At 44.5% G+C, this 24,411-nt stretch overlaps 1 protein-coding gene across 12 annotated transcripts in view; it reads left to right on the top strand.

Moving 5' to 3' along the window:
* The window catches only part of LOC113029555 (receptor-type tyrosine-protein phosphatase mu-like), a 210,631-nt gene that overhangs the window by 142,575 nt on the left and 43,645 nt on the right, over positions 1-24,411 (top strand). For 7 of the 12 annotated variants that reach the window (XM_026180460.1, XM_026180456.1, XM_026180459.1 and 4 more), the window contains 5 exons: positions 6,070-6,188; positions 7,782-7,856; positions 16,122-16,148; positions 17,811-17,822; positions 20,072-20,262. In XM_026180460.1, the coding sequence (XP_026036245.1) occupies positions 6,070-6,188; positions 7,782-7,856; positions 16,122-16,148; positions 17,811-17,822; positions 20,072-20,262 (424 nt within the window). The remainder of the gene's footprint in view (positions 1-6,069; positions 6,189-7,781; positions 7,857-16,121; positions 16,149-17,810; positions 17,823-20,071; positions 20,263-24,411) is intronic. The other 5 variants (XM_026180455.1, XM_026180453.1, XM_026180457.1 and 2 more) reach the window with 4 other exon arrangements.

Here is a 24,411-nt window from a genome sequence, read left to right as displayed (position 1 = left end):
TGGGTGGGTGTTGGACCACACCAGGGCTTCCCTTTGTCACCAGTTGTGTTCATAGTTTTATAGATAGAATGTCTACATATAGCCACGTGGTAAAGGCCTCCACATTGGTGGCTTCAGGATTTCAATGTGATTCTATTGGCTTCATCTACTGTTGGCCTGCAGCTCGCGCTGGAGCTGTTTGCAGCCGAGTTTCAAGAAATGAGAATCAGCACCTCCATGTCCAAGACCATGGCTCTCAACCGGAAAAGGGTGGAGTGCCCGCTCCGCGTTGGAGATGAGTTGCTCCCCAGTTGGAGGAGGGTCTTGTTCACTAGCATAGCTGGACTAGCAGTCCAGCTATGCTGCTGATGGTAATTTTTTGTTTTAAATGGGCCAATGTTTTGTTGTTGTTGTCTTTTTTTCGTAACCGTGTAAACAGTGAAAGGTGGCAGATTGGACAGATGCTGGCATCTGTAAAAATAACTCAATTGTTTGGTGGTGGCTATGGTGGAGCTTTCACAGATTCGGTAAAATTAGCAAGTGGTGGAGGCCAGCAGGTGGATGGGGGAAAGGGGAGGCGGAGGAGGAGTGACCCAAGGCGGCCGCCGGTCCGACTGTCAGGTAAAATGAGTTATGACCTGCAGTCTATCTGGGTCAGATATGAACGAAGTTTAGGTGGAGTTTATTTTCGTTGTGCTGACTTTTTACAGTCAGTTACAATAACTCGTACTGTGTACTAGCTAGCATGACGGAGTTTCTATACAGTTGGGTGGGTGCTATGATGTTACTGGTGAACTTTACTTTATTCATGTGGTTAGTTAGTAGAGTTGCCAACCGCCCCGTAAAAAACGGAATCCTCTGGTATTCAGAGTTAATATTACGCGTTTCGTATTGAGCTGAACAGTTTGTCCCGTACTTCAGCTACAATAAAAAAAAAGACACAAAGCTGGAGTTAGTCTGTCTTTACGCTGTCAGCTGCCTCTTCTTCTCTCATTCTCCCCCTCCCTCTCCTGCTGCTACTTCAATCACGAAACTGATCAATGATCAGCTGATCGGCTTTTCTCTCTTGCATGTTTATCTCCTGCTTTGCGCCAGAAAGAGGAAACTAGCGGAGGTCGCGTTAAGCAGCAGAAGCGCTTTAAACTTGATCAGCTGTTGTTAGAATGTATTTAATATTACTTTCTAGTATCAGCTGATGTTTGTTGGAGCCACAGCTGTAAAGCTGCTGGTCATGATGTCGGTTTGGTTATCTGGTGAGAGGGAAACATGAAGATGAAACCAGGAGATGTCCTTACTGAATCATCAGAGCTGAACAGGTGATGGAGAAACAGGTTTACCTTTTAGGTGACATGGATGAGTTGAAGTTATGAACTGTTTCTGAGAGACAAATAACACCAGGATCCTTTTCTAAGTAGCTGACAGCTGGTAACTGTGCAGGGGCGGGTCATGGGGGCAGGTAGGGGATTAACAGGCGAAAGGGGGCACAAAGAAATACTTTTCTTTCTTATTCTCATTTAAAATTTCTAGCTTTTAACAAATAATTATCTAAATCTTACAACCAAAGTTTTTATCTGATGTCAAATTTATAGAAATCCATTATTGTACGTACTAAGTTTTTTTCAGGGTCCCAACATAATTTCTTCAGAAGTAGCTATGTGCTGTACATGATGCCAGTATTTTCCCACATTTTCTAGATACTGCACCAGTACTTTGTGTAAAATGCCATCAAAAAGTCAGTTAAGTTTTATTCTTTCTCACCTTTCTTTCTGTCTCCTTTCACTTTTAAAAGGTTGCCATGTTAGAAAAAATATTTTGCCCTCCCGTGCTGTTTATTAATGTGGTAAATAAATAGTTTATGAAAATATTAGGGGTGCAACGATATTCGTATCGATATTGAACCGTTCGATACAGTGCTTTCGGTTCGGTACGCATATGTATCGAACAATACAACATTTGTAATTTATTTTATCAACTTTCCTTCTGACGATGCTGTCTGTGTTGAGCGCTCAGTGAATCTGCGTTCGACTGCTCCGCCTAGGGTCGACAGTGCAGCCTAGGCGGAGTAGTCGAACACAGATTCACTGAGCGCTCAACACAGACAGCATCGTCAGAAGGAAGAGTGCAGGGCAAGCTAGCAAGACAGAAGTTAAGCTCTCCTTACAACATGGACCTCCCCCACCCTCATTCAGATCTGGCGTTTGGAATTATTTTGGTTTTCATGTGACGTATGACCCTGAAGGTAAGCGAGTCATGGACTAAAGTAAAACAGTATGTTGGATGTGCCATGCAATGCTCAATTACATGGGTGTGAACTAGTGTGTTAGCGCAGTTAGCTCGTTAACGTGTTGGCCGTCTAGCCCCATGCACGGGGCGATCGGCGGTAGCTCGTTAACGGAGATTTGCCGTGTTGTGGCGTTAAGGTCATTTCAACGAGATTAACCTGAAAGCACTAGTGGGAACACAACGAATATGACTGCACATTTACGCCGACATCATCCTAGTGCAAAGACAAGTGGAAGCAGACAAAAACAACAAGCATGCTACTAACTTTAGCCGAGTCATTTAGACAGCCGTTAGCACATGATTCTCCTTATGGGGACCTGATATGTTTAATATTGTGGCGAGCTCAGACAAGGAGGAGACGGAGGTGTCATTTGGTCTTGCTTCCCGTGAGCTAGCCAGGGAGCACAGCCGTTTATTGACATCTGCAGATGAACACTGCCGCTAGCTAACTGCTCAGCGCGGCAACCGCACAGCAACAACAACAACTCACAGGGCGCCCTCTGACCCCGGAAGGACACACCGTCGCAGCGAGAGGGCGTCACCCGTCACTATGGCAACATAAACAAAACATAACTGTACAAACAGAACCCCGAACAGCCCTGACCCGCTACAATATGCTGCTGAGAATATAGCCCAGAAGAAGCGTATAGTATAGCTTTTATTTTGGAAAGAGACATTTCTCTGTAATAAACTCTCTTTTCCAAAGATGAGTGATTCCTCAATCAGATACAGGGCTTGCAAAATTGCTAGCCCGACGTCCCGGAGCTAGCGATTTTTTTAGTCGGGCTACCAAAATCTATCTCTTCCCTGCCCGTCGGGCTATTGTAGGAAAAATATATGTCAATGCTTTTGCATTCTTTCAGAAATGTAGCTGGGTAATTATGTCATTGGCATCGGTGAGCCACTGTCAATATGTGACATATTGAAATCGCGTTTGAATTTGCGCTTGTTTTTTGCTTTCACTTTGCAATCGCGCAAACTGTGTATAGAGAGCGACAGCACTGATCTGTGAGTGATGATAATTTGTGCACCAATTCCTCTGACATCGTCTTATTAATCGTTAGCTTACTATGCAAACATGACAAGTGAAATCTCCCGCAGCTTAAACATGTGAGAGGTTGATCGCGCAGAGAATCGCTGAGCTTATGTGAGTCCGTGTGTAAAAGCATTTCAGTTCTGCTGAGCCAAATAAGACAGGTCAGGGTGAAGAAGTGACAGCCAAAGAAAAGCTTACCACAAAACGGAGAAGTTATGACAAATCAGACTATGAGGCAAAAAGAAAGTGCAGCTTTATGGTTTCATGGACAAAAGAATTTCTGTGGCTGCAATATGACGAGCTAAATAACCAGGGCTGCACATAAGTGGTCCGCAGGTGCATATTCGCTGTCAAAATAAAAAACACGCACAAGGGTTAGGGTTAAATTTAAAAACTGTACTTTTGAGTTAAAATATATATTTATAATTTTAATAAATGACAACTTTAAAAAGGCATGAACATTTTTTTTGTATCGAAAAAATATCGAACCGTGACACCAAAGTATCGAACCGAACCGAACCGTGAATTTTGTGTATCGTTGCACCCCTAGAAAATATCACAAAATCTGTTATTTTTAATATTCAGTAATGGTCATGTCTCACCTCTAGTCTTCTCTGTCTTAATTTCAGGTTTCCACCATGTGTTGTTGATAGTTCAGGAGGTTAACTCGACCAAGCAGTCTTTGGGTTTCGGCCAAGTACTGTTTAGAATACCAGAACAGGGAGGATGGTGTAGGTTTAAGTTTATTAGACTGATACATATGTACCAACAAGACAGTGTACATCACTGTCACAATGACGTTTGTTTTCATTCAAAGGCTTTATGGTTTTTCCTATAATACCTGGTGGGCCGGTCTCTAGTCAAATGCCCGGGCTGATTTTTTGTCCCAGTCCAGCCCTGTTCAATAGTGAGGGGAGGGTGGAGCCTGAGATTGACAGACGGTTTGAGGCAGTATACGGATGGATGGGCAAAGTCGGTGACAGAAAGCAAAGATAAAAAACAGCTTAATGCCACTTCAGAGTGGTTGCCATGGTGATTTTACAGTACCTGTTAACATTCAGGCTCTGGCTGCTGGGCTGGGGTCAGCAGCTCTCAGCTTTACCACACACAAACTGATGTTTGACGTTTTATTTTCTTATTTAAGTGCAGATAGCAGCAGCACCTCGTGATGAACATAACAACATGATTGTAATTAATGTCTTTACTGAATGTAGTACAGTTACTGAAAAATGTTATGTGATTACAGTTACAGTTGCACCTAACGCTGCCGATCTCTTAACGCTGAAACTCCAGAGCCTGCAGTTCCTCTGACGCCCAGCAGAGGCATCAGTGAGTCAGTCCCCATAGACTTCATGTTCAAATCATGTTTGCAGCCTGATAAATGAACTGATTGGTCTCTATGGAGATCATTTCATAACATCAGTATTTTATAACTCACTTAAATTGCACTAAAGCTTAAAGTTTGCATTATTAGGGGCGCGGCCTCTGTGGCTATGCCCTTCGCCTCGTTCATGCAGCCTGTTTAAAGCAGCCGGCTGATGCGATTGGACCGTGTCACAGACCCTCTCAGACGTGCTGCTTTTTCATCGTCTTTCTGCAGTAAATCAGGATTTTGTGCTGCAGACGTTTGTTTGTTCAGGTCTGAATCAGAGAAGAAGAAACGCTGCAGGTTTTTACTGTCTGCCTGAACCACAGAAGAAGAAGAGAAATGAGACATGAGGGGGAGGAGGGCAGCACCTTGCCTCGGGGCGCTTTTGCTGTCCTCCATCTTAACCTCGATGCGTACACAGCAGCATTCACTGATGTCTTCCTTCCAGTTTAAAAGCTCGCTTTTACTTTTATTTTTACATGGCAGCGTTTTTCAGGTTAGGGTTAGACTTTTCAGTGTGTGTGTGCTTGTGTGTGTGTGTGTGTGCCTGTGTGCAATCGGACAAATGCATTTTCTTTATTCAGACTCAGAATAGAAAGAGAGAAAATACAGACGATGGACGGATGCGAGGATGCTTTAGTCGTTTAAAGATGCTTTTCCTCTGCAGTGGTTACACAACACACACACAAACAGAACAAAGTGAAGCCCCAGCATCGCTTCTCATTTAAGCTCCTCTAACAAAACTCGTCTCACTTTCAGAAGAACTGCAGAAGAATCAAAGAGTTGAATGGTCTTTGAGCTGAAATGTCACTCACAAGCTTTTAAATTTGACCAAATATTCAAAAAAATGTCTCAGAGGTTAGTAGTGATGCTCTGAGTGTGAGAGGAGTAACGATGGAGCAGCAAGCGACGTTTAATGACTCGTAAATTTAAAAAGCATCACTCACAGGTTTACAGCACAGCTTCCACTTTAGGTACGGCTCATTAAAGGAGCTCCATTCAGACCACCTTAAGAGCCTGCTGATCTAACAAATGCAAAGCCTTCATTCCACCTTAAAAGACAAATGGCACATTGGAAACTCTCACTTATTCCACTTTAACTGAGAAGCATCTGCTCATGCTGCCTTAACACATGGCTTCACAGAGAAAACTCTTACCACCTTAAAAGAAAAAAAATGTGTTCACACAGCAGGAATGTAAGTTACTCCATACCGCCTTAAACCCAAACACCATCTGTCTCACCTTAATGGAGATAATACAGCTATAAAATCTCTCTCATATCACCTTAAGTGCCAAAAAACAACCTTGTTCATACCACCTTAATAGATAATAAAAAAAAGAAAAATCAGAGTTTGAGGGAAGAAAACTTTATTGAAACTTCAGCTTTTTTGTGTGTCGGCAGGAAGTTGGCGAAGAAGAGGAAGGAAACTCTGAGCTCCAGACAGGAAATGACCCTGATGGTGAACAACTCCCAGCACACCACCATGGTGGACACGCATGTGCACACGCTGAACGGACGCAGTGAGTACATGCACGCGACGCACACAAATGCTATCCCTAATCCTATCTCTGACAAGCGGGTGAGACAAAGACTCGGTGACAGAGTCGCTCACCCACAGGTTGCACAGACGACGCAGACTGATCTGCAAACGCTCCCCGAGTCGAGACGTTTTCTTTCAAAGAAAGATCATTTCGCTGATATTTCATGACGTGATAATCCCGTATCTAAACGATAGCAGTGAGTCGAGGGAGGAGCTCAGGCTGTGGTGTGGTCAGTCATTCCATGACTTCGTGTTCTGACTCGGTTTCCACGGCAACAGTGAAATCCTATGTTTTTGCTGCATGGCTTAGGACGCCGACCAACCTGAAAGAAGACAAGCTCAAACCCAAGCAGGTGGCGTCCTCGTCCTTCCTGCCGTGAGCTGAAGGAGGCGATGTTTTATCGCAGCGTAGCGGCCGTCAGAGGGCAAGGCGGCACCCTTCCCCCCAGGCTCCTCTGCTCGCCGTCTTCCTCTTTATTCTGGAGCACGGCGTGCAGCTGCGAGCGCCTCCCTGTAGGAGACGATTTAAATTAAGCACAGACATCAAACACCACAGGCCCTGAAACCATGTCAGCTTACAGGAGCCTCTGATTTAATTTAACCATGAGAGTCTCAGGCGTGTAGCTGCGGCCGAAAACAAGAAGATCAGTCAAACGTCATCTTTGGATCAGTCAGTAGACGACAACAAGGGAAGAGCTGCTCACAACAAACCAGGCTAACAGACCTCTCCTCCAGCATCATTCTGGTTATTAAGTAAAGCTAAAACTACAAATCAGTGTAACTGAAATAAAAAGTTATGCTCTTTATTGATCTGCTCAAATCTTCCAGACCAAAGATCCAGTGAAGGTTTTGGTCCATCTGTGTGCTCAGACTGAGACGGCTGAAAGTCTGTGGCTTTACGACCACAAACAGAAGACTGTCTGAAACTGAAATCATCTAATACAATCAGAAAAGATTCAAGTGACAATAAAAAATTATAAAAGAAGTGCTGCAAATCTCTAGTAACTCTGACTTTTATTAAAATAGAAACCCAGTGTTCATTAAACAGCTGAGCAACAATTTCAAATCATGGGTCAAACTCCAGGTACAAGTAATTCATAAAGGAGTACTGAGGATTACAGCTTGGTCTCTGCAAACAGTCCTAATGCCCTTCTAACATACTGCTAACATGCTAATGCCGTGCTAAGCTGTTGTTAAACTGCTGCTAATGCAATGCTAAGCTGTTGCTAAACTGCTGCTAATGCAATGCTAACATACTGCTAACCAGCTGCTAACGTGCTGCTAATGCCATGCTAACATACTGCTAACGTGCTGCTAATGCCCTGCTAATGCCCTGCTAATGTGCTGCTAATGCCATGCTAGCATGCTGCTAATGCCCTGCTAGCATGCTGCTAATACCATGCTAACGTACTGCTAACATGCTGCTGGTGTGCTGCTAACATAAATGAAGCAATAATTAACCATCGCTGAGACTTTCCTTATGAAGTTGCAGGCAGGGCGATGGGTGAATCAGTGACTGTAAAATGGAAGAAGCAGGAAACTTTAAGGCTGCGTTTCTGTTTCCTCTATGCAGCTGTTTCATCTCCGTCCTCCTTCACCCTGAAGACAAACACCATCAGCACCTCCGTAGCAAACTCCTACTACCCAGGTAAAAACACTGAGATGCCTCCTGTTGACATAAGAACTGCTGTCAATGTTTTCATTTGTAAAAGGAGGCAGACTGTCTCAGACTGTCTCAGATGTGCAGCAGGGACCAGTGTCCACCAGATGCATGAAGATCGATGCTGAACAAGCAAACAGTCACTGCAGGCACTTACTGCACACCAGCAACAGTTCTTTGATGAGTCTCAGAGACACGTCTTCCACTGTCGGCTGTTTTTACACTGCTTCATCTGCATGAGCCTCCACCTAGGGCTGCTCAATTATTTAGTATTTAGTATTTAGTATTTATTTATTTATTGTCATTGTCAAGAACAATGAAATTGCGTTTGGGGCTTCCATACAACCCAAAAAAAATTAATTGAATTTTAATCACGATTACGATCTGGGCTTTCAACGATCATTAAAAATGACTGAGCCGATTATTAGCCCCTCCCTCGTGCTTTACTCTCGCGCTGCTCCGTGTGGCAAATCAAGCGCACCTCTTTGCATTTTGAACACACATCACAACAATTAAGAGGACCCAAGGGAAGCTCGGAAAGCTAAGCAGAAGTTATTTGGAGAGGAGAGTGACTGCCGTTGGGTGAAAAGAGAGGTAAAAAAAAAACTTCAGTGGTGTGGAAACATGGATTCGCGGAGTCAGACGTGGATCAAGTAGACATAGTGTGTAAACTTTGCTACGGTGTCATAGCTGCACTACAGAGCAACACTGCAAAGTTCACTAAACATAGATGTTTACATTTTTCATTTATATTTTATATTGCAAACATTTGCACTGTTCAGTATTTGCACACTATTTTATATTATTTTTTAAAGTCATTATTCAATACATTGTTATTGTTAACGCTTTAAATCCCTGTAGAACCGGAACCATGTAAGCTAGCGCAATAATTTGTTTTGCATATGAAACCAGAGGAGTTGTACTTACATCTTATGCCATCAGCTTGTCCTAGGTCACGGTTTCCTTCCACATATAGCTTTGCAAAAATTGCATAAAAAGCGCTTGCAGGAACAAAAACATAATATTCCAGAAACACGCTTTGCCGATCCGATCAGCTGTTCGTAACACTTCCCACATTGAAAAAGAGTCAACTCGAACTGTAGCATGTCCGCCAGTTCCTGTCCGAAACCGGAAGTGACGTCATTTTCGTGGAAAATGTAGTTTTTTACTTGTAGGCCTTAAAAGCCTATACTGGTGTTTTTATAAGTCATGTTTGACTCTATACTTTTCTGAATAGTTTCTGGGATGCTTAGAACTCGAAATGCACTGCTGGAAATAGTTTATTTTGATGCACCTGCTGTTTTCTTTGCAAATTTGCATCATAGGATTGTTTTTTCGTTTTTCCTGCAGTGTATATAAAAATTGCTGTATCTCCAAAATAAAACTATGAAGACACTCAAAATAAATTCCCTGTTGTTGTAAACTATTTTTTGCAACTTTTTTGTATTTGAAGTTTTGAGGGATAAACCTCTTAAATTTCCCCAAGTAGAAATATATGTAAAAAAAAAAACCAAAAACGATTTTCAATTTTTTTGTAGTTTATTGCACTTTTTTGCAATGAATGTAGTTACTATGGACTTAATGCATACATATTATTAAAATATGGGCTATAACAGTTGTATTGATGTATAGCAACTTGAAATGCTCCCACAAATGGCACTACAACATGTAAAAAAAATAATATAAGCTCTGGCGGACTTGGTTCTATGGTAGGTCTTAAAGGGTTAAATAAATATCGTCAAATAATCGAGATCTCAATTTCAGTGAAAATAATTGTGATTATCATTTTTGCCATAATCGAGCAGCCCTACCTCAACCTGCTGGGTCCTCTCCTTACACCTGTACACAAAAATGCCACACAGATTCTCAGAGGCATTTGGACGACGATCAGTCCCTGTGTGCTAATATTAGCATTCCCCAGACATCCAGCCAACAACACTAACATTTAGATTGACAATAATTCATTACAATAGTGGGGATTCATTACAGTAGATGTCTTTCTCAGCTCAATGTAACTAAATTAAATGATGCAGTTCCTCCACTCTTACCTTCTTCAAAGCCTTGTGCCAACACACTGCAGAACAGCTACCTAACGCTACTCCTACAGATGTGACTCATCTTGTTAATAGTGTTATGGCCTCATTGGGTACAACTCTGGATACTGTAGCTCCTATGAAAAAGAAAACTTCACTCCCTAGTATACCTCAGATAATTCAATTCAATTTTATCTGATAAGCACATAACTCGTAAGCTAAACATGTTCTGAAAAGTTTATCCGAGGCTGGGTCTCAGGGCCAGCAGCCAAAGAAGATAAGGCCAGACCTCGCTCTCCCCAGCCACCTCCTTATCTGGGGAACACAGAAGCCAGCCAAGAGACGCAATCTCTCCAGAGTAGCCTGGGTCTGCCCCGGGGCCTTTTCTCGGTAGCAAAAATCCAGAACACCAGGAGGCGCCGAGGAGGCATCCTAGTCAGATGCCCGAACCACCTTAACTGGCTCCTTTAAATCTAGAGTAGTGGCTCTACTCTGAGCTCCTCCTGGATGGCTGAGCCCATCTCTATCTCTAAGGGAAAGGCCAGCCAACCTCTGGAGAAAGATCATTTCCACTTGCATTAGCGACCTCATTCTTTCAGTCACTACCCAAAGCTTGTTACCATTGGTAAGGGTTGGAACGTAGATCCACCAGAAACACTCGGCTTTTAAGCTTAGCTCTCTCTTTACCATGATGGACTGGTACAGCTCAGTCCTCCCGCTCCCCTCACTCGTGAACAAGAACCTGAGATACTTAAACTCCTCCTCCCTGACCCGGAGCAGGCACTCCACCCTTTTCCAGCTGAGGACCATGGCCTCAGACTTGGAGGTGCTGATTTTCAGTGTGAGCTGGAGGCCACCACCTGATGAAGACAACAGAGCCCCCATCATCTGCAAAAAGCAGTGACGAGATTCTGACTCCACCCGAGTAGAAGTAGTTTGGCTACACCCGGATATTTTGTCAAAAAAAATCGATGACCGAGCTGACAATGTGGACCAAGCTCTTTCTTGTATAAGGACCAAATAGCTCATTGCAGTGGGCCAGACACCCCATACTCCGAAGTGCCTCACAAAGCATACTCAGAGGACTTCTCCAAGTCCACAAAATGCATGTAGACTGTGGGCACACACCCTTAAATACCCTTGATAGGCTAAAGAGTAAACCACATATTTATTCTTTCCCCGGGAGGCTGAAGAGTGTCATCCCCCCCTGCAGATATTATGGGTGTGTAACTATTGCACAGTACACACTACAGTAGTTAGGAGTTGTACAAAGTAGTTAGGAGTTGTACAAAGATATCCACAGGAAGGAATCATTTCCTGTGTCGTTCAGTGGTGCATTATGGGTAATCTCAGTCTCTCACTGAACATGTGACCCTCAACCTGCTGCCCCAGCATGCAACACTGTAGAGGACAACACTGACCACAGCACCCTCACAGAAAATCCTGAGCATTGTCCGGTAGATGTTGCAGACCTCAACTGCCTCTGAAAACAGAGTCTGGCCCTTCCTTTAGCGTGCACTGGTGTTTTTAACCCAGTCCAGTTAGTGTGTACTCTGAGGTATTTACAGGTCTATCCACCGTCGTCCCTTCCCACCTTATCCAACTTACCACCAAGTTGTAAGTTGCTGCCATTTTCCTTGTGAGTATTTATTACAGGGCGTGTGTAACCCGTTCATGTGTTACGCCCGTCATTGTGTTGTGTTCTGGCGTGAAAGTAAGAGGCAGGAGACAGTACTGGGTCTTTGGCTCTTTACTGCACATCTGCAACACAGAAATATGTGTCTGATCTGTGTGTGTCACGCGACTGCCAGTACACCTCTCCTCCGGCCATGCTGAAAGGAGCTGTGGTCTGCAGCTTCATTAACACTACAATAATATAATAAATCAAATACAACAAATTGTTTTAAAACATTAACTTAAGCTCTCAAAAACAAAAAGCACAAAATAAATAATATGTCACTGAAAAATCATCAAAAACAATTTATAAGAACAATAAACAAAATAATTCAAAAACAAATAAACAGTCAGATAAATACAATTCAATAACCAGGACCCAATATTCTGGTACTTATAGTTCAAACATTATACTTCAGTACAATTATATTAATAACCGCCATCTAACAGGCAGTACAACACTGTACTTATAAAAACAATGAATGAAAGACAGCATCTCCAAAACATAAGAACATCTCCATACCTGCAACACAGAAATACAGTGGGGCAAAAAAGTATTTAGTCAGCCACCGATTGTGCAAGTTCCCCCACTTAAAATGATGACAGAGGTCAGTAATTTGCACCAGAGGTACACTTCAACTGTGAGAGACAGAATGTGAAAAAAAAAATCCATGAATCCACATGGTAGGATTTGTAAAGAATTTATTCGTAAATCAGGGTGGAAAATAAGTATTTGGTCACCTCAAACATGGAAAATCTCTGGCTCTCACAGACCTGTAACGTCTTCTGTAAGAAGCTTTTCTGTCCCCCACTCGTTACCTGTATGAATGGCACCTGTTTGAACTCATCATCTGTATAAAAGACACCTGTCCACAGCCTCAAACAGTCAGACTCCAAACTCCGCCATGGCCAAGACCAAAGAGCTTTCGAAGGACACCAGGAAAAGTATTGTAGACTTGCACCAGACTGGGAAGAGTGAATCTACAATAGGCAAGCAGCTTGGTGTGAAAAAATCAACTGTGGGAGCAATCATCAGAAAATGGAAGACATACAAGACCACTGATAATCTCCCTCGATCTGGGGCTCCACGCAAGATCTCATCCCGTGGGGTCAAAATGATCATGAGAACGGTGAGCAAAGATCCCAGAACCACACGGGGGGACCTGGTGAATGACCTGCAGAGAGCTGGGACCAAAGTAACAAAGGTCACCATCAGTAACACACTACAACGGCAGGGAATCAAATCCCGCAGTGCCAGACGTGTTCCGCTGCTGAAGCCAGTGCATGTCCAGGCCCGTCTGAAGTTTGCCAGAGAGCACATGGATGATACAGCAGAGGATTGGGAGAATGTCATGTGGTCAGATGAAACCAAAGTAGAACTTTTTGGTATAAACTCAACTCGTCGTGTTTGGAGGAAGAAGAATACTGAGTTGCATCCCAAGAACACCATACCTACTGTGAAGCATGGGGGTGGAAACATCATGCTATGGGGCTGTTTTTCTGCCAAGGGGACAGGACGACTGATCCGTGTTAAGGACAGAATGAATGGGGCCATGTATCGTGAGATTTTGAGCCAAAACCTCCTTCCATCAGTGAGAACTTTGAAGATGAAACGAGGCTGGGTCTTCCAACATGACAATGATCCAAAACACACCGCCCGGGCAACAAAGGAGTGGCTCCGTAAGAAGCATTTGAAAGTCCTGGAGTGGCCTAGCCAGTCTCCAGACCTCAACCCCATAGAAAATCTGTGGCGGGAGTTGAAAGTCCGTGTTGCTCGGCGACAGCCCCAAAACATCACTGCTCTCGAGAAGATCTGCATGGAGGAATGGGCCAAAATACCAGCTACTGTGTGTGCAAACCTGGTAAAGACCTATAGTAAACGTTTGACCTCTGTTATTGCCAACAAAGGTTATGTTACAAAGTACTGAGTTGTATTTTTGTTATTGACCAAATACTTATTTTCCACCCTGATTTACGAATAAATTCTTTACAAATCCTACCATGTGGATTCATGGATTTTTTTTTTCACATTCTGTCTCTCACAGTTGAAGTGTACCTCTGGTGCAAATTACTGACCTCTGTCATCATTTTAAGTGGGGGAACTTGCACAATCGGTGGCTGACTAAATACTTTTTTGCCCCACTGTAAGTGTCTGTTCTGTGTGTGTCACGCGACTGCCAGTACACCTCTCCTGTCGAAGGAAAAAAAGAGTGCACGCTGTTAAAAAAAAGACTTCCACGAATACCCTCTCAAGCCGCTAGCGATCAGGCTAACTTAGCATGCTAGCATTTTAGCTGCGTTCTCGGCTAAAACTCATTATAAGTGTATATTAGTGAACTCCGCCCTCCACAAAACTTATCCCGAATGAGTCTCTTAATGACAAACAAAAACGCGGCGGTTCGGCTGTATTCACATTGCAGCTTGGGATCTGAACAAACTTTAATTAGCTGAGAGCACGGCCATGCTGAAAGGAGCTGTGACTGGGACACACATGCACGCGCCTACGTCACCACGCACCGTGCACACACGAACGCACACAGACTCAGATCACACAGGTAGGAGATTGAGATGCAAAAATGACATATTTAATCCAAAAAAAAATGTGTTTTGGGTGAAATTCACAAGTATTTAACACATATATTACACGTGCTGCAGGGAAAAGCCTGTTCTGACGTTTGAGTCTAAGGTTTATTTGGAGCACCGTGAACTCTCTCCACACTCTGTCATGTCATTCTTGAAAGAGAGGTTTGCCGTGTTCGAGTCTGTAGTGGGGCCTCGTTAGTGCCATCATTTGCATAGTACAGTTTTCTGGTCCATGTCAGTCAGACTGTTCATAACCAAACCATGTCCATGCAACAGAGGTGACCACTCCTTTAAGGTCCTCCATTTGTTTGGACTGCTCCTTCTGTTTGAGCAAACTGGTTCTGCCTCGTCTTCACTGACCATGCTGGGATTTTCTCTGCCTGCATCCACCAAAGTGGATTTTGCGACACCACGAAACAAACGATTATATACGATTATAATATAAAACGATTTTAATTTCATCATCTGATATATTTCGTCATATCGCAAAGCCCTACATCTCAGCCTCTCTCTTCGCTCGAGTGTCCAGGACATGTGGTCGTAGATCTGATGATATGATTACACAATCGATCATCAGCCTGCGTTGAGGTGAGCTGGACTATATCTAGCTGGTGCATCTCAATCTCATTCACTAGCTCAGGTCCTTTCCCACCAGAGAGGTGATGTTCCACGTCCCAGTTGCCATCCTCAGGAGAATTGATTGGTCTGGCTAGGCCGCTTGGCCAGCACCAAGTACATACTGCACCCAACCCCTACAACCCCTCCTATGCGTGGTGGGCCTAAAGGGGGATGGGCCCATGTCCCCCCTCGGGGCTGTGCCCAGCGAGGGCCCATGAGCTAAGGGCTGGCCACCAGGCACTGTGTCTTGGGCAGACTCTCCAGGTCTGCCTCCAGGCGGGGCCCTGGTAACACGCAAGAGTCTTCTGAATCTCTCTTTGTCTGTGCCATGGTAGACTCTACCAGTGGGCAAAAGCCCCCCAGCAACATAGCCCACAGGATCCCTGGGACACACAAACCCCCTCCACCATGATAAGGTAGAAATTTACATATTTCTTCAATCTAGCTTCAATCTAGCATTTCCACTTTAAATTAGATCAATCTATCTTTATTAATTCCATTCAGGATATGTCCTTCAATGTGCATACCAAACAACATCTCTAAAATTAGAAATATCCTGTCTCAGAGTGATGCTGAAAAACTAGTTCACGCATTTATTACTTCCAGGCTGGACGACTGTAATTCATTATTATCAGGAAGTCCTAAAAGCTCCCTGAAAAACCTTCAGTTAATCCAAAATGCTGCAGCAAGAGTCCTGACAGGGACTAGAAAGAGAGAGCAGATTTCTCCTGTTTTGGCTTCCTGTTAAATCCAGAATTCAAAATCCTGCTCCTCACATACAAGGTCTTAAATAATCAGGCCCCATCTTATCTTAATGACCTTGTAGTACCATATCACCCTATTAGAGCACTTCGCTCTCGCTCTGCAGGCCTACTTGTTGTTCCTAGAGTATTTAAAAGTAGAATGGGAGGCAGAGCCTTCAGTTTTCAGGCCCCTCTTCTGTGGAACCAGCTTCCAGTTTGGATTCAGGAGACAGACACTATCTCTACTTTTAAGATTAGGCTTCAAACTTAGGCTTCGAACCTTGTGGCTCATTCACCTGAAGCCCAGTACTCACCAGACATTTAGCTGCCATTTAAATAGTTAACATTCATCCAGCAGTCAGCCAACATCCAGCTGATGCATTTCAACCATTTAGTCAACATTAACTATACTCTCAACCAACATTCATCTACCACGAGCCTAATATTCACCTGACAGCTGGTGTTCGCACATCAGTTAGCCAAAATTGAGCCGATGTTTTGCCTGCAGACATGTAGCGAGCTGACTGGTCTTCTTCTTCTTTTCTCTTCTTCTTTTGTCCTGTCTGTCCATCTGTCTGTATGCTGCTGTGTCCTGATGGCAGATCCCTTCGTACCAACAGCCATTCTGGGTGAGACACCTTTCCTCTGTTTCTTCGATAGGCCAGATGTGCACAGGTAGACAGACAGGAAAGGGGCAGTCAGATGGTAGGAAGTGGACAGAGCTGAGGCCTAGAATAGAGAGACAGGTGAGAGGAGACGAGAGACAGAAGGACAGATATTCTGACTTCCATCCATCCCTGCTTGCTTCTCGTTCGGCTGCTTTTGGTTCTTTCCTCCTTTTGGAATCTTGTTTTTGTTATCTTGTTCCTTCATCTTTTACAAGTACAATTTTGTTTCAGATCATAACGTTCTCATTTATACTCTTCTTTCTGTCAATTTGTATGTTTTTTAATTTAATTGATTAAAATAGAATTTTTATTTGCCTTTATATTAAATTAACATTTATTTTATTATTATTTTCCTTTCATAATGGATTAAATTTGTGCATTTATCTGTTTTGGTTTTGTTGTTTTTGAAACTTGATGGTGGGCTTCACTCCATCCCCGCATCCACAACATTCCTGCGTGTTGTGTTGACGTCACGTCTGTCTGTGACTTCCAACCTCTGCATGGGCACAACACGCCACGTGGACTGGGGGGAGGAAAACCAAAAGTTTATATTAATAAACTGATTACTTATTAATATATTATTATATGTGATGTGAACATTTACCCAGAGTCTGGCTGCAGCTGAGAAGAATCCTAATCCTTGGCTTCATTTTTATCAGTTATTTAAAATATTAGAGGCGTGGCAAGTGACAGATTTATTCAGTCTCAGTTATATCATTGATAATCACTCATGCTATCAAGAATAACTAAACACAAATGCAATTACCACACCTCATGAGCACACGTTTTCTGTGGACGATCCATATCTTTGAGGACTTTCGCTTCTTCAGCTCTTCGGTGTTTTTAGTCTGAAAATATTGATACGCATGTTGTAGGCACGTCATTATTTCAGATCACAGAAATGAAAGCAGCCGAGCTCGGCTCACAGACCTTGTATACTTTATTCTTCCTCAGATTTAACCTGAGATTTGCTTGGCTCTTGGGAAACAAACGGTGGCTGTTTTACTGTAAACACTTTCCCAGGTGTATCTGGTAGTTAAAGAACACATGGAACACATATTCTCCAGCTCTGTTTGGGACATGTTGTGGGAACCTGTCAGAGAGTCTTTCTGTCCTTGAGCAGTGATTAGGGCTGTGGTCAAATTAAATCGATAGTATCTCTAAAGGATTTTGACTAGAAACAGGTGACGTTCTACCCAAACGCAGTGTTAGGGACAGGAACATCTACATGGGGAACAGTGGACCCGGCTCCAAGTTTCAGTGAAACTTCTGCACTTGATTCAGCTAAGCGTCCACAGAATAGAAGGCTATTAGTAAGCACTGTTTCATAAATTCCCCTTTTCTCCTCTCTCCTCAGGCTAGCTAATCGGTCTTCAGGCAAGGGATGCTGACGTTAGCCAAGGCTACCAGTCCTGCACTCAGGGTACAGTTAGCAAGGGTAGCTAGGTTACCCTAAATGCTAGCTGCTACCAATGCAAATAGAACTACTTCTAGCTGTTTGTTTGATTCATGCTGGCTGTTTGTTAGCAGAAGGTTAGCTTAAGAACAGGCTAAAGCTAAATTTGTTGCCTAAACTCTGTCTCCTCTGTCTTCTTCTTCTTTTCCATCTTTCTCTTTGTAAAGTGCCCATTAATGGTAAGTGGTTAAATTTGGGGCTAAAGGGTGGGCTCATGTTGGGGAGGGGTGTCTGTCACCACTGAGCATGGAGCCACACCCACCACCGCTGTGACATCATCAGTTAGCGTGGCAATGATGCATTTTTTTACCGTCTGTGAGATTGTGACGCTACAACCCCCAGCTCCTCCCACCATGTAACCTTGAATCAATCAGCTTCTAGCTCTGCATCTCTTTATCTGATTGGTTCCCTTTTTTGTCATAGTGGTTGTTTTGTCCATTCAGTCACAACTCGCCACCTCCATTACATCACCCATCTTCTCGGCCTCACCATACCTGATTGGGCTTTAAATGACAGAGAGTTCCTGATTGGTCAGTCAGCCCCCAGACTAGCCAATAAAAACAGAGTTAGAGAGTATAGTGGAAGGTATGTCAGCCAAGTCTTTGCTGAAATGTTCACATCAGAGTCCTGGACGTTTCTGATTAGAAACCAGTTTACCAAAAAGGTTTGTTCATTTCCAGGACTCTGAACTTTCCTCTTTTCACACCGCAGCTCCAAGAACCTGGACCACCTCTAGACCAGTACTCAGACCATGCTGTACTGGATCTGAACCAGTACTCAGACCATGCTGTACTGGATCTGAACCAGTACTCAGACCATGATGTACTGGATCCAGAACAGTACTTGATATTACAATTAACTGCAATGAACTATTGAAGAACTTGACATGGCAGCAGTGTGAAAAGAAACCAGCAACAATCACCATCCTCTCTCTAGTCATGTGATCTGATGTCATGTGATCTGTGTGTGTCATTCATTAGTGTTGCTGTTGGCTCCTTGGACAGATCAGTGGCATACTGAAGGAAAGTACAGACTCTGGACAGACTTTGTATGACTTCACTCTTTCAGGCCGTCCGTCAAATTCAGGCTCGATGAAATTGAAGCACCAAGTTCACTCTTTTACTGTTTAACCCGGGCATTAGATTGGTGGCTGCCCACTGCTTCAATGAGTGAATGGGTTAAATGCAGAGAGGACTTTCCACACAGGGATCAATAAAGTATACGTTATTATTATTATTATTATTAACCAACACCTGAGCAGTTTTGTAATCTGAGGTTGTTTGTGTTACATCATGGCTTCACCCTGTAGTCTTCTAACAGTCCTGGTGGCTGGTTAAGATGTTTCTGCTGTGTTTAGTACATGAGGCTGAAAGAACAACAAGGAAAACATCTTCACCGTTTCTAACATTCAGGGAAAAAATGGACCAACACGAAAAGTGAAAACAGTCCTTCTGTTCAATGTTGCTTCTATTTAATCCAGTAAAGAAAAACTAAAACCAGTAAGTAACCAACTCATACCAATACATGATCTAACAGAACCAGTCTTTCCACTGATAATACACAGAGTCCAGGTTTCAGTGGCTGGATGTGTTCTGTAAGTCCGAGTTTTCACTGAGACTTGTTAGAGCAGCAGCTGAAGGTTAGAAGGTTTGACCAAACAAATTAAAGCGGTCTGTGCTTCATGAGGTCAGGACGCTGCGATTGATTGGCTGTAAACACAGAATCCCATTGGTTTGCCTGCTGACGATAAAGTTACTGATGAAAAACACAGAGACAGCGTGACTGTGAAAGGAAGTCTGCAGTTTCTGCTTCACTACAAGTTTTAAAAATCTATCAGCATTTTAGGATTACCTACCTCATATGCTAAGAAAGTTCTGAACTTGGATCAGTGGAAGCCAGGCTGCTTCTCTCAACTGTCAGATCAACAGTTCACATTTTTGCTGCAGATACTGTGATGTCCATTTCCCTGTGGTACAGAAGAGTCACTCTTATCTTCACCTCATATCTTCTCCTGTTCAGCTCGATGTCAGCTTGTGAGCAGGAACTTTAATCCTTCTGGTTCATTTAAACTTTATATGCCACTCTGTAGCATTGATGGATTTAATGAGCAGATTCAATAGCAGATCTGTAAATGTGATCGCTGACCTTTGAAGGAATTTAGAAGATTTTTTAAAGGTATTTAAGTGAACATACAAAGTCTGTCCAAAATTAAGCTAAGCTTTAATCAGAACAATTCAAATGTAACCGATACAGAACTGAAAGTGAAATTTATCAAGTTCCATAATAAGAAACATTAGAACTGGAGCTAATGTCCTGGTTCTGCCTGGGTCGGTCTGGTCCATCCCAGCTTCATATTTTTAAATGTGTCTGTGCAGCCTAAATCTGATCTGTCCACCCTCTCCCACCTCTCCTTCTATCCTCCCTCCAGATGACAGCCACACTATGACCAGTGAAACCAGTAGCCTGGTCCAGTCCCACTACAAGCAGCGGGACTCTGAAAGGGAGGCGCTGCCGTATCAGACAGGACAGCTGCACCCGGCCATCCGAGTGGCCGACCTGCTGCAGCACATCACCCAGATGAAATGTGCTGAGGGCTATGGTTTCAAGGAGGAATATGAGGTGAGGACAACACTCTGAGTTTCCTCTTCAGTTTGACAGTAAAAACACTTTTATCCAATCCACAGCTGTGGGGGAGGGGTCAGACAGAGGCAGGTGTGAATACTGACAAAAGTCGACATAAAAAAAAGTGTTTGTTTACAAAGTGAAGCCCACAGTCCTGCACGCCTCCATCAGGACCCACACCTAGACCCCACACCTTCAGTTACACCCACACCATCAATAAGGCCAACACCATCAGAAAGATCAGGACCTGAGCTAGTGAATCTGAGCTAGGGCTGAGCTTGTTTTTTCAGCACAAAGAAACGGAGAAACACCACGACTCTCCGTCAGCCTCCACCTTCATTCGGTGGCAGTGTGTCTCAATGTCTGCTTCCATCATGGTTTCACTGAGCTGTGAAGTGCTTTTTCAATTCTAGTGGAAACATTCATCATGTTGGTTTGTCAGAATTTGTAGCTTCAAAGAAAAGTTCCAAACACTTCCACTAAAGATCCACAGCACCAGTAAGACTCACACCATCAATTAGACCCACACCCCCAGTGAGACCATCAGTAAGACCCACAACGCAAGTGAGACCCACACCACCAGTGAGACCATTAGTTAGACCCACACCACCAGTGAGACCACCATTAAGACCCACACCATCAGTTAGACCCACACCACCAGTAAGACCACCATTAAGACCCACAACACAAGTGAGACCCACACCACCAGTGAGACCATCAGTTAGACCCACACCACCAGTGAGACCACCATTAAGACCCACACCATCAATTAGACCCACACCATCAGTTAGACCCACATCACCAGTAAGACCACCATTAAGACCCACACCACCAGTAAGACCAAAACCATCAATTAGACCCACACTACCAGTAAGACCCACACCATCAATTAGACCCACATCACCAGTAAGACCACCATTAAGACCCACACCATCAGTTAGACCCACACCACCAGTAAGACCACCATTAAGACCCACAACGCAAGTGAGACCCACACCACCAGTGAGACCATCAGTTAGACCCACACCACCAGTGAGACCACCATTAAGACCCACACCATCAGTTAGACCCACACCACCAGTAAGACCACCATTAAGACCCACAACGCAAGTGAGACCCACACCACCAGTGAGACCATCAGTTAGACCCACACCACCAGTGAGACCACCATTAAGACCCACACCATCAATTAGACCCACACCATCAGTTAGACCCACATCACCAGTAAGACCACCATTAAGACCCACACCACCAGTGAGACCACCAGTAAGACCCACACCATCAATTAGACCCACACCATCAGTTAGACCCACACCATCAGTTAGACCCACACCACCAGTAAGACCACCATTAAGACCCACACCATCAGTTAGACCCACACCACCAGTAAGACCACCATTAAGACCCACACCATCAGTAAGACCCACACCACCAGTAAGACCCACACCATCAATTAGACCCACACCACCAGTGAAGCCATCAGTAAGACCCACACCACCAGTAAGACCACCATTAAGACTCACACCATCAATTAGACCCACACCACCAGTGAGACCACCAGTAAGACCCACACCATCATTTAGACCCACACCACCAGCTGGGTTCTATCCTCCTGAGCTAACCCACAGTCACTTTGAGCAGTGACACTATATTTGGCTCCAGATTTTCTGCAGGCATCTCTGTGACAGTTGTTCTGTCTTTTGTCACATTAGATTCTAAAACATGATTTCACTGTTGTTCATTATTGCTTTATTAGCCTTTAGAACCGACCAATCAGAAGAGTGTGATTAAACATGAAGGAGCAGAGTCAGTTCCATAAAATGCTACTAACTAAAGAATCTCTCTAAACAATTAATCATTTATATCAAAAGTCTATTAATCTGTGAGCAGGCGGGTTAGTGAGTAATGAGGAGCATGAGGGCTGCGAGAGCAGGAGGAGGAGGAGCAATAACCAGGAGACGAAGACAGTAAATAAAATAAATAAATAATGTTCACTAACAGCACCAGTTTGGGACTTTCTGTTGTGAGCTGTGTGTGTGTGTGTGTGTGTGTGTGTGTGTGTGTGTGTGTGTGTGTGTGTGTGTGTGTGTGTGTGCGCGTGCGCGCGCGCGCACTACACATGTTTACCCATTTTCATCATGAGAAAAACTTACTAATGGATGTTACTTACCTGAACCCCCCCCACACACACACAACCACACACATACAGACACACACACACACATACATTATAGATCTTCCCTCCAGCTAATGGGCCAAAACAGGGAATGGCTTGTGTGTGTGTGTGTGTGTGTGTGTGTGTGTGTGTGTGTGTGTGTGTGTGTGTATGTTCAGTTCTGGTTGCCTGCTAGCGGGCTGCCCTCAGGGCTAATCCATTATACATCCTGAGTACACACACACACACACATAGACACAACACGCACACACAGGGAATGTTTTCACCCTCCATTTGCAGAAAGTTAGCAGTGAGGAGTTCTTCCAGTGTTTCTGTCTCACTCTCCGTCCATCCGTCTGTTCAGTGATGGCAGCCTCTCAAAAACATGAATCAGCCCAGTTTTTTTCCACAAGTGAGTCCAGTCTGGGTCCAACCTGTGTCCAGTCTGGGTCCAGTTTGAGTCCAGTCTGGGTCCAGCCTGTGTCCAGTTTGTGTCCAGTTTGAGTCCAGTCTGGTTCCAGCCTGAGTCCAGTCTGGGTCCAGTTTGAGTCCAGCTTGAGTCCAATCTGGTTCCAGCCTGAGTCCAGTCTGGGTCCAGCCTGTGTCCAGTCTGGGTCCAGTTTGAGTCCAGTTTGAGTCCAGTCTGGTTCCAGCCTGAGTCCAGTCTGGTTCCAGCCTGTGTCCAGTCTGGGTCCAGCCTGTGTCCAGTTTGTGTCCAGTTTGAGTCCAGTCTGGTTCCAGCTTGAGTCCAGTCTGGGTCCAACCTGTGTCCAGTCTGGGTCCAGTTTGAGTCTAGTCTGGGTCCAGCCTGTGTCCAGTTTGTGTCCAGTTTGAGTCCAGTCTGGTTCCAGCCTGAGTCCAGTCTGGGTCCAGTTTGAGTCCAGCTTGAGTCCAGTCTGGGTCCAACCTGTGTCCAGTCTGGGTCCAGTTTGAGTCCAGTCTGGGTCCAGTTTGAGTCCAGTCTGGTTCCAGCCTGTGTCCAGTTTGTGTCCAGTTTGAGTCCAGTCTGGTTCCAGCCTGAGTCCAGTCTGGGTCCAGTTTTAGTCCAGCTTGAGTCCAGTCTGGGTCCAGCCTGAGTCCAGTTTGTGTCCAGTTTGAGTCCAGTCTGGTTCCAGCCTGAGTCCAGTCTGGGTCCAGTTTGAGTCCAGCCTGAGTCCAGTCTGGGTCCAGCCTGAGTCCAGTTTGTGTCCAGTTTGAGTCCAGTCTGGTTCCAGCCTGAGTCCAGCCTGTGTCCAGTCTGGGTCCAGCCTGTGTCCAGTTTGAGTCCAGCTTGAGTCCAGTCTGGTTCCAGCTTGAGTCCAGTCTGGTTCCAGCCTGTGTCCAGTCTGGGTCCAGCCTGTGTCCAGTTTGTGTCCAGTTTGAGTCCAGTCTGGTTCCAGCCTGAGTCCAGTCTGGGTCCAGTCTGGGTCCAGCCTGTGTCCAGTTTGAGTCCAGCTTGAGTCCAGTCTGGTTCAAGCCTGTGTCCAGTCTGGGTCCAGCCTGTGTCCAGTTTGAATCCAGCTTGAGTCCAGTCTGGTTCCAGCTTGAGTCCAGTCTGGTTCCAGAATGTGTCCAGTTTGAGTCCAGCTTGAGTCCAGTCTAGTTCCAGCCTGTGTCCAGTTTGAGTCCAGTCTGGGTCCAGCCTGTGTCCAGTTTGAGTCCAGCTTGAGTCCAGTCTGGTTCCAGCTTGAGTCCAGTCTGGTTCCAGCCTGAGTCCAGTTTGAGTCCAGTCTGGGTCCAGCCTGTGTCCAGCCTGTGTCCAGTTTGAGTCCAGTCTGGTTCCAGCTTGATTCCAGTTTGAGTCCAGCTTGAGTCCAGCCTGTGTCCAGTTTGAGTCCAGTCTAGTTCCAGCTTGATTCCAGTCTGGGTCCAGCTTGTGTCCAGTCTAGGTCCAGCCTGTGTCCAGTTTGAGTCCAGTCTGAGTCCAGTCTCGTTCCAGCTTGATTCCAGTCTGGGTTTCAGAGCAGATTTTGTGGTTTAACCTAGGTTTGATTGTAGTATTGATGCAGTAA

Source organism: Astatotilapia calliptera, chromosome 9, assembly GCF_900246225.1.
Source record: "Astatotilapia calliptera chromosome 9, fAstCal1.2, whole genome shotgun sequence".
Lineage (NCBI taxonomy): Eukaryota > Metazoa > Chordata > Actinopteri > Cichliformes > Cichlidae > Astatotilapia > Astatotilapia calliptera.
The sequence above is the reverse complement of the archived record's forward strand: the minus strand, read 5'-3'. Positions and strand labels throughout refer to the sequence as shown.